Source organism: Eriocheir sinensis, chromosome 7 (genome assembly GCF_024679095.1).
Source record: "Eriocheir sinensis breed Jianghai 21 chromosome 7, ASM2467909v1, whole genome shotgun sequence".
Lineage (NCBI taxonomy): Eukaryota > Metazoa > Arthropoda > Malacostraca > Decapoda > Varunidae > Eriocheir > Eriocheir sinensis.
This window is the reverse complement of record NC_066515.1, coordinates 2,167,026-2,187,668: the sequence shown is the minus strand read 5'-3', so window position 1 is coordinate 2,187,668 and position 20,643 is coordinate 2,167,026. Positions and strand designations below refer to the sequence as shown.

The following is a 20,643-nucleotide window of genomic DNA, read 5'->3' as shown; positions in this document are numbered from 1 at the left end:
AGTGGCGGTCCAGCTGGTTTTGAAATGAATTAATTGCACTGCACCAGACCACTGAGGGCGGGAGAAGGATACCACTGCAAACACTCACAATCCACAGGCCGTCAAACTTCACATTCTTTTCATCGTAGAAGATCCTGATCTCCTCAACCCACCAGTCCTGGGCGGCCTGGCTGAAGAAGTTGGGGAAGGCTGTCTTGTTCTCCGGCCAGACCTGTTGGGGAGAGGATAACTTGATACCAACATGCCAAGAAGCTCCATTTCAATATTAAGTGAATAATCTTGCATTTAATACACCACACCACACAGAATTGCTAAGCTGAACCTGTGAACCATGAAATTGATTACATATGGTGCAGGGATTAAAGTCAACAGTACTTTGGGAAAAATGTGTGAGGGAATAGGCTACGGGTTGCCTGTACACAATGTTAACCTGATGAAACCTTGCCTCTTCAGACTTACGTATATATAGCCTAGCATGACCCAAAGACAAATCATAACAAGTCTGTTCGAGCGCAGGAGAGGCGTGGCAAAGAGGTGACGTCATATAGTATCGGTGAGTCCGAGGCATGGAGGTAGAATTGGTGGAGTCGACACTGCCCGCTAATCCCCTTCATTGAGGTGAAGCCGCCGAACTGTCATTTTTAGGGCTGCAAGATGCGGGATACCCGGGTGAGAGCTCACGTCCACTACCTTAGTTGTTAACTCCAGACCCCGTCTCATTCATTATGATGGTGGTGTTTTTGAGAACCGTACATTTATTGTTGCGGTAGATCTATTTCATAAATACTTAACCTGACAACACCAGGCAGCCTGGCCTGACAACATCTGACATCTGGCAGGTGTCCTCAACCTTGCGGCCGTAAAGAGTGGCAGTTCGGCGTATTCACTTTTTAGGGCTGATGTCGACTCCACAAATTCTATCTCCGACATGAGTGATTTGTATTTGTTTTTTTTTTGTCCACAATACTACCTTTTCAGTCATTCTATTATTTCTTTGTTAACTCCAAGTATACCATTCTTATTTAACAAAAAATCATAATTCCACGTTTGTGTTTATAATTGGATGTGCAGCCACCTACACCACATTTATTAGGCATCCTGGTCCACGTCAGCGCTGTGCACCCGACCGTCTCATTGAAGACTGACTCGGTTCCACACAACGGACCCCGCTTTTGAAGGCAACTTGACGTCATGCGCCGGCCCGACGAGATTTTCGTGGGAAGTGACCAGACTTGTTATAATTAGATTTTGGCATAACCCTGCCCAAATTGCTGATCTCTTTAATCAGTCCAGCCATTCATCATCTAACAATTTCACTGTTTGACACTTTCCTAGCAGGGAGGCGAGTATACAAGTGTTAACCTCATGAAAACTTGCTTCTTCAGACTTACGTAGCCTAGCATGACCCTGCCCAAGTTTCCGCCTCCGTTGTTCTGCTCTACAAGTGTTGCGTCAGTGTCCGCGGCCCACGTGATGTAGGCCCCCACACTCAGGGCTCGGCTGTGGGTGGGGTACTCGCTCGCTGGTAGCTGTGGGGGCAGGGATGATAGGTTAGTTTGGTTCTCTGTCTCGAGCACTGTCTGTCGATTTATGTGTAACTGTCCCTATCTATCTCTCTCTCTCTATGTCTATCTGCCTATTCCCATATCTTTGTTTTATCTATGACTCTCTCTCTCTCTCTCTCTCTCTCTCTCTCTCTCTCTCTCTCTCTCTCTCTCTCTCTAAAGACAAGCTTGTCCGACACTTCCTTCAACTTAATATTTACTAAGGTAGAAATGCAAAGTTTTGGTGCCATTTCATTTGCATGCTCTCACTTAGGCTAGAGGACAGACCACCACCATAGGGTCTGTGTGGTCTAAATATCCATGTAAATCTAGGTAACTCTCTCTCTCTCTCTCTCTCTCTCACCTCCGCGTTGATGGCAGGGTCCAGTATCACAATGAAGCGCATCCCTTCCGCCTTGGTCTGTGTCACGTACTCCTCAAAGCCGCTGTACCGCACGGGGTCCACGGTGAAGTCCATCCTGCGGTCCATGTAGTCAATGTCCCCGTACACCACGTCCTGTAGGGTGCGACAGGTGCGTGGGGTAACACAGGAAAGGTGAGGAAAGGGAGGTTGTTGAGGCACTTCCCCATGTGTCGGTATTCTCAGACGCTGCCGGCTCTCACATCAACTATTTCCAAGACCCAAAAAATAAAGTAATCGGGGTCTAATGAGTGTCTATTTGCTTTCATGGCACAGACGAAGGGTCAGACTAACACCAGGGTCATAAAGCTACCCCTAGAAAGTCCTGGAACTCCTACGAAAGCCTTGTTACATGTGTGCAAGGGTGCCAAAGGAAAGGTCGAGGAAAGGTGAGTTGACAAAGGGGTGTTGTTGAGGCACTCCCCTGCTCTTTCATTGCCTCCCGTAATCATAGTCAGTATTCTCAGCATGTAACTAACCAGAACTTCTTGTTATTTGACACCTTTCACATCACCGCCGAGTGGCCTAAGACTACCCACATGCTGCCCTGAAGACCACCCATTAACCCAGACTCTTGATGAACTGTCCAAGGGAATCAAGAATGAGCTCCAGGGGGCAGGATGAACAAAGAACAGATGGCGCCACTATAAACAATTCCCTGCACCATGACAGGCTTGGACCAACCATCAGGCCCCTAAAGAAAGCCTACCAGTGCTATAGGCCAAGACGTAAAGGAAATACACAATATTGACTATCGTAAACAATATTTTCTGCCTTTCGATACAGAACATTGCACTTTTTGAAATCTTACGATGTTCTGTAGTCAAGGATGCAAGAAATTCTTCCCCTTAAGTAATACACTGAAAAAAGGGGTTACTGTAATGCCTGTTTGAAGCCATACAATAAAAATAAAAACTTGATATGAAACCCCAACGGAAAGTGAAGCAACATTCTTACGAGGGGAAGGCCGGCGTCCTTGGTCCTGTTGACGGCTGCCTGCAAGTCCTGGAGGGTCTCAAAGCCATACCTGCAGAGTGGTCAAGGGCTAGAGAAGAAGCTAATTGAGGGAAATCATCTGGAGGGCGAATGCATCAGTCACTTACAAGACTTCTTTTTTAGTAAGTCTTCTGGTAAGTCCATCCACTGTGAAGACTCTTGATCTTTAGGCGACTACGATGACAATGAGTGGAGTGACGAGCAGGCCAGCACCTCATCCATGGCCACGGAGCCGCCTGGACACAAGGACCATTCACAGAGGACAGATTTACCAGAAGACTCACCAGCGACAGGTCTTGTAAGTGGCCCGATGAATCCAGCCCTGGGACTGTGATGAAATTGTGACAGCCAACTTATGTGTTACTTAAATCGAATAGTTTTCTCTACCAGCTGATTATATACACTGGCACTCTACTTCTTCCATTCTAATATAAACTCCCAATATATGGTCATACCTCGGTTTACGAGCTTAATTTGTTCGGGAATTTTGCTCGGAAACCAAAAAAACTCGTAAGCCAAAACTAGCGCACACGTCTTGCTGAAGAAAACAAAGATTGCACACTAGAGCACAAACGTAAGCGGACACGAGCGCGCAGGTGCTACCTCTGCGAGAGTACACTGCGGATTGACACCCCATTCCCATTATTTTCCGCTCTGAGCGCGATGATCTTGCAGCAAATAAAGGGAACCCTTGCTCACGTCTCCGACTTGTACAAACAGGATGCTTGTACACCAGGTCACCGCTCGTAAACCAAGACATAGTTTTTTGCTCGTAAATCAAAACAGTCGTAAAGTAAATTACTCGTAAACCGAAGTATTACCGTAGCTACGCACGATGAAAAATTTATTCCTCGGATGGTCATGACAGCTTTCTGAATGATCGGGACGGCTTTTGAAGTCTCGGGAAGGTTACGCTGCATGTCTGTGTTGCATGGATGACCGTGGAAGTGTTGACGGGAAGCAATAAAAGGCTCCAAGAGGGAAGAGGACCGAATCTGACCTTGCTTTTGGCCACCTCTTCTGATTCTTTTATGGGAGCAGCGATTAGCGGGCTTTTTTTATTATTGTTTTTTTTGTGTGTGCCCTTGTGCTGCCTCCTTTGTTGTAAAAAAAAAAAAAAAAAAAAGAAAAAAAAGAAAGGCACACTTTTCCGCATGTTACCTGAGGAATCCAAAAATTTTCCTCAAGATACGCACCTAATGTTTTTGTTATCGTGTGCACAGACCTCTTCAACCAGAGCCAACACTTCCCATAGAACAAGTGACCACAAACCTGCACAATACAAAGCCCTGGTCACCAATGGCTGTCGGAGTACAACGGTTCAGTAAGGTAAGGTACAGGGGGTGGCATTCTCAGACGCTTCCGCCTCTCAGGTCAACTATTTCCAAAGGCCAGAAGGGAGATCAATCAGGTTTTCATGAGTGTTTTCATGTTCACGGCACAGAGGAAGAGTCACACTACCACCAGGGTTATAAAACTACCTCTGGAAATGCTCGGGACTCTTACAAAAGCTTTGTCAAATGTGTGTAGCCTACCTGGGGGACAAAATGTTTAATAATATGGGAGTAATCAGTGTTTTCTAGGTTCATGGTAGTACAGAGGAAGGGTCAAACTACTACCAGGGAAATGCCCCAAACCCCTACGAAAGCCTTGTGAGGTTGGGCGAACGTAGTTTTAAAAACATGACCCCAGGGCTCTTCAAGGCAGCACGGGACAGGGCCAACATTATACACAGAACAAGTGACCACAAACCTGCACAGCTGAAAGCCCAGAGCCCAGTACGGAGGCATGATGGGGCGGTATATCAGGCTGGTGTACTGGGCCACCACGGACTCTGGCTGCGGCCCTGCCATCAAGAACAGGTCCAGCACGCCTCCTATGGTGCGGAAGGTGAGTGCAGGGTAGTCCAGCAGCTGATAGTCTGTCCAATGAGATGATTAAGAGGGAGATGTAACAAGTACGGTCATGGGTTTATGCTTAAATATACGTAATAATACCTTGATTTTTCTGACTAAAGTAGGAAATGGGGAACTAGGGAGACTGATAAGTTTTGAGCCTCATCCAGGAAATTAGTGACAGATTAAATAAAAGTATTACCATTTCCTGGAGGCTCAACACTTATGAAACTAAACTGCCTGGTACAGTAAATTCAATGTGGTAGACAGAATGCAAAAACTGGAAGATGGGCACAACTTCATCCTGTCTATGAACATTTATAAAAATCACTGCAAACACTAACGTTAGGTATAAAGCCATCTCCTGATACTCACCTCGGACAAAACAACACTGCCACTAACAAAACAACAGAGAGAGAACCAAAGAAAACCCTGAACTCTTTCTGCTAGAGAAGGGACAAAGCAAGAATCTGCATTGTGCCCTCAGCAAGGAAGAGGAGAATGAATGAATGCCATATTAACCCAGTAGCAGCAACGGGCCAAATTTGTGGCTTTACCGTGTAGCAGCAACGGGCCAAATTTGTGGCTTTACCATGTAGCAGTGACGGGCCAAATTTGTGGCTTTACCATGTAGCAGCGACGGGCCAAATTTGTGGCTTTACCATGTAGCAGCGACGGGCCAAATTTGTGGCTTTACCGTGTAGCAGTGACGGGCCAAATTTGTGGCTTTACCGTGTAGCAGCGATGGGCCAAATTTGTGGCTTTACCGTGTAGCAGCGACGGGCCAAATTTGTGGCTTTACCGTGTAGCAGCGACGGGCCAAATTTGTGGCTTTACCGTGTAGCAGCGACGGGTCAAATTTGTGCCATGATATAAACCCCCCAAAATAGATGATACATAATCTGATCACAAATGCTTTGATATATATTATGAAATGGTTTGTGTGAGGGGTGATTTTCTCTCATTTTTCTCGCTTAGAGGGACCATTAAGAAACATGATCCCCGCTGCTACTGGGTTAATAAAGACTCAATATCAGCACCACAAAGGGTCTGCTGTGGACACTTGTAAGGCACTGGTGGGCAGCACAGACTGTCTGGTGTTAGTGGTACAGTGGGGTTTTATTTGTCCCTCAGTCAAACATGTCAAATGTGAGGCAATGGGGGAAGTGAGACTGGTTCAGACTTTGTAGGTTGTTACGAGGTGACATCCACGTTGAGAAGGAGGAGAGAGAGAAGGAAGAGGCGGAAGGAGAGAAATGAAAAATGGCTTACAAGTTGATGGAAAGAGGAGTGACAAGACGAGAAGGAAGGAAAAGAGAAAGATAAAATGAGGGAGAAAACGAGGAAGAAAAACATGAAGAAAGGAAGGAAGAGAAAGAGGAGGATAAAAAGAGAAATTAAGAGGTAGAGGAGAAGAGAGAAGAGGTGATAAAGATAGAGATAGAGAGAGATAGAGATAGAGAGAGAGAGAGAGAGAGAGAGAGAGAGAGAGAGAGAGAGAGAGAGAGAGACCTGGGCTATTTTTCCAGGACTGTTTACATGAGTGAGCGAGTGCAATTTTCCTTTTTTACGGCAAAGGAAGCAGCTCAAGGGCAAAAGAAGGTGATAATGAGAGAAAAAAATCCACTAAACGTTGCCCCTATAAAAAAAGAGTTAAGAAGAGTGGCCGAAACAGAGGTCAATTTCGGGAGGAGAGGCGTCGGGATAGTCTCCTCTTGAAATATCGCTCAGTGAAATACCATGTCAGTGTGATGCAAAAAAAAAGTGATAATGAGAGAAAAAAATCCACTAAACATTGCCCCTATATAAAAAAATAAGAGTTAAGAAGAGTGGCCGAAACAGAGGTCAATTTCGGGAGGAGAGGCGTCGGGATAGTCTCCTCTTGAAATATCGCTCAGTGAATTATCATGTCAGCGTGTTTCTCTGTGCCGTGGACCTCATCAACCCACCCATTGCATTACTGTTGAGCAGCAGCACGCCATGGGCCCGGCCGTCATTCTCCACACACTCGTAGAAGGGGTGGGCGCCGTACAGGTTGACTTGCTTGCCGGCCTGCGGAGAGGAATCACGTTTTCTTAAGGGTTTTAACATTTCCTTTAACATTTTAACATTTCTTCTAACATTTTCTTTAGTATATTAACATTTCTTCTAACATTTTCTTTAGTATATTAACATTTTTTGAACATTTTCTTCAACATTTTCTTTAACATCATAAAAAAACCTGTCCATACAACAAGATTTTTAATTAATATGTTTTGTGGGGGCAGTGGCTGAGAGGTCAACATGAAGGCGCAGCATCCATGAGGACACAGGTTCGCACCCCATCCTCTGCTACAAACAAGCTGGCAAAAGTTTTCAGCGCCCCAGAGTGCAATCTTTGTGTTTTCTGCCCTACAGTTCTGGTTTACGAGGGACATTCCGGAACAAACAGCTTGTAAACCGAGGTATGACTGTACAGTCGTCCCTCAAATAGTACGGTTTCCAAAAGTTCAGTTTCAGTTTTATACGGATTGTCATAGAAGATCTTATAGGATTTTTAAATTTCTTGCTCGTCAGGAAATTTAAAAATCCTAAAACATCTTAGAAAATCCACATAAAACCAAAACCGAACTATTGGAAACTGTACTATTTGAGGGACGACTGTACTTCAATTGCAATGACTTTAGGTTTGAGGGCAGACCATCAGGTACAGACCCAAGCCAGACTCCTGCCATTACCTGAGGCACGGGTCCCTGATCTCGGCCAAAGATGGGCCACACCTTCCCATCCATGGCATGCCGGAAGGAGTCGTGCGCATTCTCCCCAAGCCCATAGACGTTCTTGCTGGGCAGAATGGTGCTGATGCTCAGGAACTGGTCGGTGAATGTCAGCCCACCGATCCTTGTGTCGAACCTGGAGGTGAGACAGACAGGAAAAAACAGTATTAGAACATTGATGGCAGGACAGACATGTGATATTTTTTTTTCTACGTTCGGCCTGTTGCACCGGTAGGCTGTCTTGATGGGGTCTAGTGGTTAGTCCCCCTTTTTTTCGTGGTGCAGACAAGCGTTTATAGTGGTGCCATGTTGTCTGGCTCATGCTGCCCCCTGGAACACATCTTTGCTCCACTGTAGAGAGTTTTGCTACAGTCCGGGTTGACAGCTGCTCTGGAAAGTTTTCTTGATGGGGCCTGGTGGTCAGCCCCTGCCCATTAGTAGCTCAGTTAAATATTTTATATTGGCGCCATTCTTGCTTGGCATACGGTGCCTCCTGGAGCTCCACTATTTTTTTATAATTTGGCCTGAAGCACCATTAGGTTCTTGTGATGGAGCTGGTTGGTTGGCCCCAGCCCACTAAAGGCACAGGCAAATGTTTTATAGTGGTGCTATTCTTGCTTGGCTCATGCTGGCCCCTGGAGCAGCACTTGATCCTCTTTGAAGAGTTTCACAGGAGTCCGAGTTGATAGATGGGGTGTTCGTTAGGGCAGCATGTGGGTAGTCTTGGCCACTCAGCAGTGTGTGTGGAGCCTCCCCAGTACATGAGATGCACACTCCATATGAGGACTGACAGGGCCCTTATATATTGACAACATCTGCGTGGCTGGAAAATTTGTGATACAGAACGCCCAACCTGGAGGAAGCTGATTTAGCAAGAGATGGGATATGAAGTTCCCAGTTAAGATTTCTGAGTTAAGGATAGACCGAGAATGTTTAATGTAGAAGGGACCAGCTGAGTGTTGTTGAAGAATAGGGGATAAGTGTTTGGAAGATTGTACAGAGTTGACAGGTGGAGAAATTAAGTTTTTGAGGCATTGAAGGACACTAAGTTCCAGCAAGGTCTGAGTTTAAGCATTCTGCAGCATCCAGTCTAGAGTCTTATGATTCATGTTGGGAAGGTGTTATGGTGAAGGAAGTTGAACAGGACAGAACAGAGTCATCAGCGAAGGAGTGGATAGGACAGTAGTTTTAGCAAGAGAATCCTAAATGAACAACAGAAGGAGAGTGAGAAATAGAACACAGCACTGCGGGACACCACTGTTGATAGGTTTAAGGGAAGAACAGTGACCGTCTACAGCAGTCATCAGTTTAGGAGTGGGTGAAAAGAATAACAGAAGAGAGAGAGAGAGAAGAAGCCTTGTGTAACACACCACTGTTGATAGTAGGGGAAAGAGAACTGCACCATCTAATACAGAGCCATAGTGAAGGAGTGGATAGGACAGTTCACCACTGTTGATTGGTTTATCCCTCTTCATGTTAACGGTTACTGGTCAGAATTTTACTCAATCAGATCTTCTATATTTGTTTTAATTTACGTCAATGATTACCAGTTCAGAGAGAGTGAGAGGAAAATAATCTCTGGGAGGTGCGTTTACACAGGGAAGAATACGGGGCACCCTCTGTCCGTCCGTCCGTCCGTCCGTCCGTCCGTCTCTCTCTCTCTCTCTCTCTCTCTCTCTCTCTCTCTCCCCGGTCCCCGCCCCCCTCCGTGATACCATTTCCGTCAATCTCAACTCTATGTATACCAAAACTAAGTCTCACATCACTACTCCAACACACAAAATGACCCCCTTTAAGCACTGCACTCCTCACTCACAGAATGGTTCCGTTGTCCTCCCGTGCCACGTAGAAAAAGAACGGCTGCCCTGCGCCCTGATCCTCCGGCAGCACAATCTTGTACAGCGGGTCGGACAGCTCCTCGTCTGGCAGGTTGAGCGGCACTGGGACCTCGTAACGACTTCCGTCCTCCACGTAGAACTAGGGACAGGCTGGGTTGGTATTATCAGACGCTTCCGAATCTCACATCAACTATTTCAAAGGCCGGAAGGGAGATCAGTCAGGTTCTCTTGAGTGGTTCTTTATGTTCATGGTACAGAGGAAGGGTCAAGCTATCACCACAAAGGCCATGAAGCTATCCCAGACTAGTTTTAAAGGCCAAAAGGGAGATCCGATGGGTTCTTATAAGTGGTTCTTTATGTTCATGGTACAGAGGAAGGGTCAAGCTACCACCACCAGGGCCATGAAGCTATCACAGACTAGTTCCAAAGACCAATAGAGAGATCAGATGGGTTCTTGTGAGTCGTTCTTTATGTTCATGGTACAGAGGAAGGGTCAAGCTACCACCACCAGGGCCATGAAGCTATCTCAGACTAGTTCCAAAGACCAATAGAGAGATCAGTCAGGTTCTCACGAGTGGTTCTTTATGTTCATGGTACAGAGGAAGGGTCAAGCTATCACCACCAGGGCCATGAAGCTATCTCAGACTAGTTCCAAATACCAAAAGGGAGATCCGATGGGTTCTTATAAGTGGTTCTATATGTTCATGGTACAGAGGAAGGGTCAAGCTATCACCACCAGGGCCATGAAGCTATCTCAGACTAATTCCAAAGGCCAAAAGGGAGATCAGATGGGTTCTTATGAGTGGTTCTTTATGTTCATGGTACAGAGGAAGGGTCAAGTTACCACCACAAAGGCCATTACTCTATCTCAGACTAGTTCCAAAGACCAATAGAGAGATCAGTCAGGTTCTCACGAGTGGTTCTATATGTTCATGGTACAGAGGAAGGGTCAAGCTATCACCACAAGGGCCATGAAGCTATCTCAGACTAGTTCCAAAGACCAATAGAGAGATCAGTCAGGTTCTCACGAGTGGTTCTATATGTTCATGGTACAGAGGAAGGGTCTAGCTACTACCACCAGGGCCATGAAGCTATCTCAGACTAGTTCCAAAGACCAAAAGGGAGATCAGATGGCTTCTTATGAGTGGTTCTATATGTTCATGGTACAGAGGAAGGGTCAAGCTACCACCACCAGGGCCATGAAACCATATCCCTGTAAATGCCCAAAAACTCCTACAAAAACCGTGTCAAATACGTGTACATCTACTTGGGCCCCAAAATGTCTGACAACATGGCCCTAGCTGATCTTTTTAATGAAGGCTTTGAGTTCATGCATCATGGGTGTTTCTATGTCGCCACACCGCCTACAATTAGCTTATTATTGCATTTTGAGCTGAACCAAAACTGGCCCCGCCGCTTCAGCCAGACCTACCGAGCCCAAAAAAATGGTCCCACGACGCTGCCGGGTTAATGAAGGCTTAATTTAAGACTTCAGAGTTAGGACTTCACTGGATACATTATTCAAGCAATCACGACTAAGAGATGAAAATAAATTAACGATGTAAAAGTACCATACAAAAAGCCTTAAGTAAATACAGTAACATCACGGTTTTGGCAACATTTGTTTTTGCGTCTCGTCAAGTGAACCAGATTTTCACTTCAGCGATGGGCACGGCAGAAGAGAGAGAGAGAGAGAGAGAGAGAGATTTACAGAGGGCACAGTCACCTACCTTCACCCGCAGCATGTGACTGGTGTACTGGTAGGCCTCGAATATGACCTCCGCTGGTCCCCCGGGGTACAGAGGAGCGCCGCGGGGCTTGAGGCGAGTTCGGAAACCTTTGGCTGTGTGACTGACGACGCCATCAACGAACTCAAGGCCATACTGCTCTGGGGGGGGGATGGCGCACTGGACCTGTGTGTGGGGGAGAGAAGAGGAGAGGAGTACAAAGGAAAAGCAAACAGCAACATACCTCTTGGTCCTAACTAGGCTGTTTGTTGTTGCTACCATCTACTCTAATCTACGAGTCAGACACAGGACAGCAAAGGTGAAGGCTCCTCCCCTCCCACCAGTCCCTCCAGCCGAGGATAGCACGAAAAGGAAGAATACCATATAGTATAGAAAAATTACAATGGAATTTTATATGGATGGAAGGAAGATCAGAGGAGGAGGAGGAGGAAGAGGAGAAGGGGAAGGAGGTGGAAAGGAAGATAAAGGAAAAATTAGAAGAGAGAGAGAGAGAGAGAGAGAGAGAGAGAGAGAGAGAGAGAGAGAGAGAGAGAGAGAGAGAGAGATTTACATAGAAAATCAGACCACACAGACCCCATGGTACAGACTAGGTGATCTGTCCTTAAACCTAAGTAATTCTACATTAATCAGATGGCTCCAAAACTTTGCATTTCAACTCAGTTAATATTAAGTTGAAGGAAGTGACGGTCGAGCTTGTTTTTTAAAGGAGTCAATCGTGTTACACTGGACCACTGAAGGCAGGAGCTTATCCCATTCTCGCACTACAACGTTGGTGAAGAAAAATTTGGTGCAGTCTGAATTTACTTGTCTACATTTAAATTTTGTGCCATTATTCCTCGTACGCAAGGTGTCATCGATCATAAACAATTTTGATTTGTCCAAATTCGTAAATCCATTAAGTATTCTAAAACATTTGATCAGTTTCCTCGGAGGCGACGTTTCTCAAGAGAGAACATGGTAAGGGTGGAAAGCCTTTCTTCGTAGGGTTTGTTGCGCAAGGAAGGGATCATTTTGTTGCCCGACGCTGAACACCTTCTAATTTAGCAATGTCCTTTGCATGGTGGGGAGACTAAAACTGTACCGCATATTCCAAGTGGGGTCTGACTAAACTGTTGTAGAGCGGAAGTATTACTTCTTTATTTATGAATAAAAAGTTTCTTTTAATGAAGCCCAAGAGTCTGTTCGCTTTATTTGCTGCATCGATGCATTGATGTGAGAATTTGAGGTTTGACGTGATTTTGACCCCCAGGTCCTTAACGCATGGAACGCTTTTGAGTTTGACGCCGCGCATTTCGTAATCGAACTTCTTATTTCTTGTTCCAACTTGAAGGACCTTGCTGGCACTTGTCTACATTAAAGGGCATCTCCCATCTATCCGACCAAGCTGAAATTTCAAGTAAATGTTGCATCCATTGTTTGATCTTTGGGGGACACTGGCCTCGGCTTCCAGTGTAACACTCCGCCCCCAAAGTCTGGTCTTGAACGCCATCATCAATGACCTGCTCACCCTTTCCATAGTGGGATGCATCCCCCCAATGTCTTGGTCCACCCCAAACAAAATGCATTAGTCATTTAAGGGTGGAGTATAATATGCTGGAAGCAGACCCAAACACCTGCCCGTCTTAGTGTTGGGGGGGGGGGGTTGTCGGGATGCTTGACGCCCTAATGTTTTTGATAAATTCCGTCAAAGGCGAGACTGATACACCCAAAGCAGGTACTCAGCAAATATTGTAATACAAACATTTTTTTAAAAGTTCAATTCTGCTTGATCACACAGGGCTTTCCTGTAGGAAAGATTTTTAAAGAGAAGACCCTTGCATCGGTCATTTATTTTCTCTCGTTTACCAATAAATAAAACAACGAGAATGATCAACTACATTTTTGTTATCAAGTGTCACTCACTGTACTGAAGTGTAATTGTTACAAGCCCCAGATAAACACAGGTAATTTACGATAATTGAAAAAATACTTCAAGCTTCGTGGGCCCTGGGACCTGTCCCCCTCTGGCTGGCAACTCTTAATATACCTCATTCCACCTCTCACATCAACTATTTCTAAAGGCCAATAAGGTGATCAGCCGGGTTCTAATGAGTGTTTTTTTTAGTGTCAAGGTGCAGAAGACTGGTCAAACTACCACCAGGGTCATACAAATACCCCTGGAAATGCTCAAAGCTCCTACAAATCCCCTGCCAGTTACGTGAGCTTGGGCGCCTAAATGTTCAAGAATATAACCTTCAGACTTAAACTATTTGTCCACTCACCTCCTTTGACACATCCCAGACGCAGTTCTGCGCCTCGCACTCGCTCTGGGTGACTGGTGAGTCGTCTGTTCTGCCTGGGGAAGGAACGAAACATTATCTTTCACGGCAGAGGAAAGGCAAGGAGGAAGGAAAAGATTTATGGGAGAAAAAGTTAAACCGAAAAAGAGGAGGAAGGAAGGGCGGAAAGTGTAAAAGAAGAGAAAGAAATGAAGGAAAACTAGAGAAAGAAACTAATACGAAATGGAAAGAAAAAAAGAAAGGGAAGAAAAATAGAAAAGAAAAACTGAAATTAACAAAGAATGCTGGAAAGAGGAAGAGAAAGAACGTAAGGAAAGAAAGAATGAAAGAAAACAAGAAGGAAAATAATACAAAACGGAAAGAAAAAAAGAAAGAAAAGGAAGAAGAATAGAAAAGAAAAACTGCAAGGAAGAAACAAAGAAAGCTAGAAAAGAGAAGAAAAAAAGAAATAAAGCAAGGGCAAGCAAGCAAGCAGGAAGGAAACACAACAACACACAGATGAAGGAGAGGAGAAAAACGGCAGAGAAGAAAAAGGAGAAAAGTTAAACACTGCTCCTGTAAACACACCAAGGGCAAGCAGAAATTACCGCCCAATGACTGCGTAAGAGGGTGACTACCACAATCTTACGTACTAGACTGCTCGCCAAGGCCCTGCAAGTGACGCCAGGCTGCGGCCGTGGGTGTGCCCAGTTCATCCAAAACCAATGACTTTACACGCCTCACTCCCACCCTCTTTCCTGACCCCAACATTCATTTTTAAGAAAAAACTGAGACCACCACCATCATCTTCCTGAGAAAATTCTGCATCACACTAGCACGAAATTGTAACAATAAAGTAAAAATACACATACGAAAATAAGAGTTAAATGAAGTAGGGAGTACACAATCTCTTGCACTTATTTCCCTTCAACTCCTTAGTATTCAGCTGGTTTTTGTCGCATCACTTCTATAAGCACAGATCCAAAATCTGCATGCTTTTCTGATGCTGATGGTGTAGGGTGCGTCCCGAGGTAAAAATATACATAGTCAAAATCACCTCCAAACATTAGTCGCACCGGGACGGCGGAGTGTCGATCCGTGAGTCCCTTCAGTAGCCTACTATTATAATCATATTGGTGGCAACGATACACTGTTTTGACCTCGTGACACCTGAAATTCTGTTTGACGCTAGCAAATTTTAAGGTAGATATGGAGCACTACGGACCTCTTTGTTTCAATACCCATCTCTCTCTCTCTCTCTCTCTCTCTCTCTCTCTGATGAGGAGCAGAGCACCTTTTTGGTTGGGGACTATGATTCGCCATCAGGTGGTTGAATTCTGTCAAAGAGTCCTGTATCATAGGCATAACAATTGTTATCCCGGAGCTGGAGTTGACGACATCACAGCTGCCCTGGACGAGGTCTCCGCTGAGACTTTTAATGACTCTCTTTTTGTTCTCCACACAGATCCGAACAACGTCACCACGACCCAGTCTGTGGAACTGCTGGACAAGTACCGTAGGCTTATCCAGTAGTATAAGTCTAAATCCCCTAACATTGTGATTTCAGGAACTCTACCACGGAAGTCGGCAGCAAACGACTTCTTCAGCAAAGCCTTCAGCCTCAACAACCACTTACAGACTCTCTGCAGAGAGCTTGACGTTGAGTTCATTAACGCCTGGAACTTTTACGGCCAGGGTGAGCTCTTCCACAGGGATGGAATACACCTGTCCCCCATCGCGGCAGCCAGATTCAAAAGGCTCCTTAACGACGCAGTACGTGACACCCGAACAAAACACTGCTCTCGGCCGCATCCCTCCACCCCGCCCGTGTAAACAGACGGCATGCAACACAACAAACGTGAAACTGTGAACCCGCAAGTACCCCCACCTCTATTACTAAACCTCAAGATAACATAAAAGTCCTAAGTTTCAATGCGAGTAGCCTAAGAAACAAGTTTGATGAATTGAGATGTCTTGTTTCAACATAAATTTTTGACATAATTGCTATAACCGAAACATTTATCGAGACCATAAATATTGATTTAAGTACAGAATACAACATAGATGGCTACAGACTTTTCAACAAAGATCGTGTAAACTGTAGAGGCGGTGGTGTTGCCCTTTTTGTCAAAAGCTATTTGCAACTCACTAACGGAACACCAAGAGACAGTAACGTTGAACATTTGTGCGAGCGAGTAAACATTGCGAAAATCAATCTAAATATATCTGTCACCTACAGGCCTCCGGGGCAATCACTTGATGATGATGTTGAAATGTACAGCGTTTTAAGGCAGTCACTTAAATAACAGCGACTCACTGATATTAGGAGATTTTATTCTCCCTCATACTGACAAGGCAACACTGTCGGACAGAAGGCGAGTCACATAGAATGATCAAAATTTTAGAAGAAAATTACCTTAGCCAAATGGTTACTGAACCAACTCGACTACATAACATACTAGACCTTGTTTTAGCGACCCAAGATAATCTAGTCAGTAATGTTACAGTAGGAGAACACCTCGGTTCTTGCGATCATAAATTAGTGTGTGTCGACATTAGAGCTCAAACAACAGTGGCTGAAAATAAAGTAAAGGTGCCCAATTTCAAAAGAGCAAATTTTGTAGAAATCAGACAATAACTAACAGAAATACAACTATCAGATGATGGCAACGTAGAGGAAGCCTGGCTAAACTTTAAAAATCATTTACTTACTCAGCAGAACACATTAGTCCCATTGTGCGAGAAGCGAAGTAACACTAATAAAAGCCCACCTTGGTTTAATAGTGAAATTAATCATTCGGTTAAGGAGAGAAAATTGTCATACATGCTAAAGATAGGGCAAAGCACCCCTGAAAACATTAGACTTCATCAAGAAGCCAGGCAGCGAGCAAAAAGATTAGTATGTCAGACAAAGCATAGATATAAAGAAAACATTGCAGCCAACTGTAAAAATAAAACGAAATCCTTATTCAGTTACATAAACAATAGGAAGGCAATCAGAAATGGAATTGGACCTCTAACAAACAGTGATGGTGCACTAGTGACTGACAGCCAACACATCGCAAACTTATCAAACAATTATTTTTCCTCGGTTTTAAACTTGCAGTCTTCCCACCACTACGACCAACATCACTGACGACAACAGTACTAACGTAAATCTCGTTCATGCATTGCCTAACTTTGTAATAACTACCGATGAAGTCCTAAAAGCTCTCCAATCCCTTAAAACAAATAAAAGTCCCAGACCTGACATAGTATATCCTATACTGCTTAAAGAAACAAAGAGTGAAATATTCTCCTCTCTCACAACCTTGTTCAATATGTCCTTGCGACAAGGCATCGTCCCTTCAGATTGGAAAAAGGATAACATAACACCGATTTTTAAGAATGGAGACAAAAAAATACCGGGTAATTACAGGCCCATTAGTCTAACTTCAGTTGTAGGTAAACTACTTGAGAGCATAATTAGAGACAAAATCGTGAGTTACCTTGAAAGCCACTCATTAATTGGGGATTCACAACATGGCTTCTGTAACAAAAGATCCTGCCTATAAAATCTATTAACCTTTTATAACGACCTCTTCTCAGTTTATGACATAACCAAATCACTGGACGTAGTCAATCTTGATTTCCAGAAAGCGTTTGATAAAGTTCCACAGCATAAATTACTTTATACATTAAAGTAACTAGGTATTGACGGTCAAGTAAACCAATGGATCGCGAATTGGTTGAGCAACAGACAACAAAGAGTAGTGATTGACGGATTTAACTCAGAGTGGGCGCCGGTCACTAGTGGCGTCCCTCAGGGCTCGGTTCTTGGCCCAGTGCTCTTCATTATTTACATCAGCGATGTGGATGTTGGACTCAATAATTGCATTAGTAAATTTGCAGACGGCACAAAGATGGGTAACTTGGATCTCACTGACGAAGAATGACAAAGCCTCCAAGAGGATTTGCATAAAATTTCAGCTTGGTCTGATAGATGGGAGATGCCCTTTAATGTAGACAAGTGCCAGGTCCTTCAAGTTGGAACAAGAAATAAGAAGTTCGATTACGAAATGCGAGGCGTCAAACTCAAAAGCGTTCCATGCGTCAAGGACCAGAGTGTCAAAATCGCGTCAAACCTCAAATTCTCACAGTAAAGCATCAATGCAGCAAATAAAGTGAACAGAATGTTGGGGTTTATTAAAAGAAATTTTTTATTGAAAAATAAAAAGTAATACTCCCGCTCTACAATAGTTTAGTCAGACCCTGCTTGGAATATGCGGTACAGTTTTGGTCTCCCCACCATGCAAAGGACATTGCTAAATTAGAAGGTTAGAAGGTGTTCAGCGTCGGGCAACAAAAATGATCCCTTCCTTGCGCAACAAACCCTACGAAGAAAGGCTTTCCATGTTCTCTCTTGAGAAACGTCGCCTCCAAGAAAACTGATCAAATGTTTTAAAATACTTATTGGATTTCTGAATGTGAACAAATCAAAATTGTTTATGATCGATGACACTTTGCGAACGAGGAACAATGGCACAAAACTCAAATGTAGACAAGTAAATTCAGACTGCACCAAATTTTTCTTCACCAACGTTGTAGTGCGAGAATGGAATAAACTCCCACCTTCAGTGGTCCAGTGTAACACGATTGACTCCTTTAAAAACAAGCTTGACCGTCACTTCCTTCAACTTAATATTAACTAGAGTAGATATGCAAAGTTTTGGAGCCATCTGATCAATGTAGAATCACTTAGGTTTAAGGACAGATCACCTAGTCTGGACCATGGGATATGTGTGGTCTGATTTTCCATGTAAATCTATGTAAATCTCTCTCTCTCTCTCTCTCTCTCTCTCTCTCTCTCTCTCTCTCTCTCTCTCTTCCTCTGTAAAACATGCCATTGAAAAGCAAAGTTTGTGAACCGTCTCAGTGAGCGAGAAGTGGAGGCGATCAAGAGGAGGAGCTAGGAGGCGCCACAAAGCTCAAAAGAAGAAGTTGAGGAAACAGACACACCTACTAGTAGTTAGTTAGACGTAGTTAAAGACGATACAGACATCACATTACTGCCGGCCGGGACGAGTCTGCTGCTGCGGCCTCACCTTGGTAGGAGAGTGGGCAGGGCAGCAGGAAGGCAGTGGTGACCTCGCTGCTCCAGGACAAGGTGAAATTGCTGGTGACGGGAAGCTCCAGGTCGTACATGGAGAGAGTCTGCGGAGAGGAAGGACAAGAAACAGCTGTGAAGGGAGGGGGGGGGGGGGGAGAGAGAGAGAGAGAGAGAGAGAGAGAGAGAGAGAGAGAGAGAGAGGAAGAAAATAGAGAAGAAGAAAATGATGAAAAAAATAAACAACTGTACGGAGTCTGCTGGAAAAAAATAATACACTTGAAGGAAGAGAAAGAGGAGACCTGACAGCGTTGTACAGGAACACAAGAGGCACAGACGTGTTGGACGGAAATGATTTGATGAAGATGGAAGGAAGGAAGGAGGCAACTAAGAGGACACAGCAAGAAACTGAGGTAGGGGACGTGTTTGAAAGACCTAAAGAAATACAGTTTCCCATACAGGAGTGTGGATACATGGAATGGACTTAGCAAAGACACTGTTGAAGCAGGCGGCGTCCATATAATGAAGGAGAAGTTGGACAAGTGTAGACTGGGAGACAGGACCATCCCAGCTTGAGCTCCGGCCCTGTATACTACAAATAGGTAAATACATGAAACAGCCTCGCCACAAACCTTCACGGATGAGTCGTAGTGCCAGTCTCCAGTGGTCCACCTCTTGCCGTCAAGCAGCAGGTGTGTGGGGCGAGAGGCCACCCCAAACACCCTCACATCGGACAGCAGTAAGGCAGCGGTGACAGCCAGGGATGCGTGTGATACCTTCCAGTGAATGGCGCCCTGCAGGGATAAGGAATTCCTCAGCTACAGACTATAGTAATGACACAATTGAAAGCTTTAAATGCAGGTTTTCATGAGTACACCCTTGCTCTCCTTTATCCCGCACATGCCAGTCTTTCTTCCCCAATTTTTCCAGAAGGTCTTACGTCACACCAAGCAAGGGGCTCCACATTGACACCCGAGATGTGGGAAGTGGTTGCCCTGTGTTGCTGTTGTTTTGCGGGCGTTAGTTTACTGATAATAACATGCTGTGTCATTTTTTACAGTGATCTGCCTATCTATGTGTATCTCCGACGCCCTGCTCCCATATATCAACCCTTCCTGTCAGCCCCGTCATATGCCTCCTCTGGGTCCATGAAAGCAGCAAACAGCTTCCTATCCTTCTCCAGGTGAAGTTAAACAATAATATCACCACACAGAGCACACACGACATCTGCACCAGTGGTCGTTGTGTGGGGCATCATAGCAAGGGCTGAGGGATAGTTTTTAATAGTCAGTAGCCTACCTCAGAAAATTATTGTTTTTGATTTTCTTTATGTCTGCCTATAACGCCTGTAGGCTGTCTTGAGGGGCCTCTTGAACAACTCCAGCCCGTTAGTGGTGCAGGCAGAATTTATTTATAGTGGCTGCTGGGATGTATGACTCTTGCACAGCACCGTAGCGAAGGGTGATGGCTAATTCTTCATCGCCAGTGCCTCAAAACATTCTATCATGTTCACCTCCTCCTTAGAATCCCCTCACTTAGAAAAAATCATCATGTCTGCTAGAACTGAACTGAATTTAACTGCCAATGACATTACTGCTGTAGGGAAAACTGTTAAATAACAAAATTTTGTAGTTTACAGAAGACTAATTGTTCAGTATGTTTTTGTTATTACACTGCCTGTTACTGTGAAGTAAAGCCTCTCTTACGCCCCTTCAGCACGTGTCTGGCTGGCTAATCCCTACAAGGCTGTGCTCCTCACCTCATCAAACGCTACGTCTGCTGTGAAGTACTGGCCGCTCAACACTGGGTCTGGAAATACACAGCCATGATGAGTGACCACTGACGCGATGTACATCACTTGTACTCTCCCAAATCAAAATGCCATCCAATGAAAATTTTACATTTGTGTTGTTACAGAATCCTGCTGAGCTACACAATCCTTTTTGCTTTCATTACACACTAAAGATCCATTGACCTGAATTCTTCTCATCAGAAAACCAAATATTCGTCCGAATTCCTGGAAACAATAAACTTCAACCAACAGTCTCAGTGGAGGACCTCAAAAGACGCATTGAGGTGGAGAGCAGAGGTGTGTCCCCAC

The 20,643-nt window shown here is 44.7% G+C and overlaps 1 protein-coding gene across 2 annotated transcripts in view; it reads right to left on the bottom strand.

The window, feature by feature from the left end:
• LOC126992249 (maltase-glucoamylase-like) overlaps positions 1-20,643 on the bottom strand; it is a 123,641-nt gene that overhangs the window by 17,291 nt on the left and 85,707 nt on the right. For both annotated transcript variants that reach the window (XM_050850918.1, XM_050850919.1), the window contains 13 exons: positions 20,302-20,351; positions 19,175-19,336; positions 18,541-18,649; positions 13,460-13,533; positions 11,181-11,363; positions 9,429-9,589; positions 7,574-7,748; positions 6,806-6,908; positions 4,714-4,882; positions 2,923-2,992; positions 1,909-2,061; positions 1,392-1,529; positions 89-211 (listed from right to left, as the gene is read on the bottom strand). In XM_050850918.1, the coding sequence (XP_050706875.1) occupies positions 89-211; positions 1,392-1,529; positions 1,909-2,061; positions 2,923-2,992; positions 4,714-4,882; positions 6,806-6,908; positions 7,574-7,748; positions 9,429-9,589; positions 11,181-11,363; positions 13,460-13,533; positions 18,541-18,649; positions 19,175-19,336; positions 20,302-20,351 (1,670 nt within the window). The remainder of the gene's footprint in view (positions 1-88; positions 212-1,391; positions 1,530-1,908; positions 2,062-2,922; positions 2,993-4,713; positions 4,883-6,805; positions 6,909-7,573; positions 7,749-9,428; positions 9,590-11,180; positions 11,364-13,459; positions 13,534-18,540; positions 18,650-19,174; positions 19,337-20,301; positions 20,352-20,643) is intronic.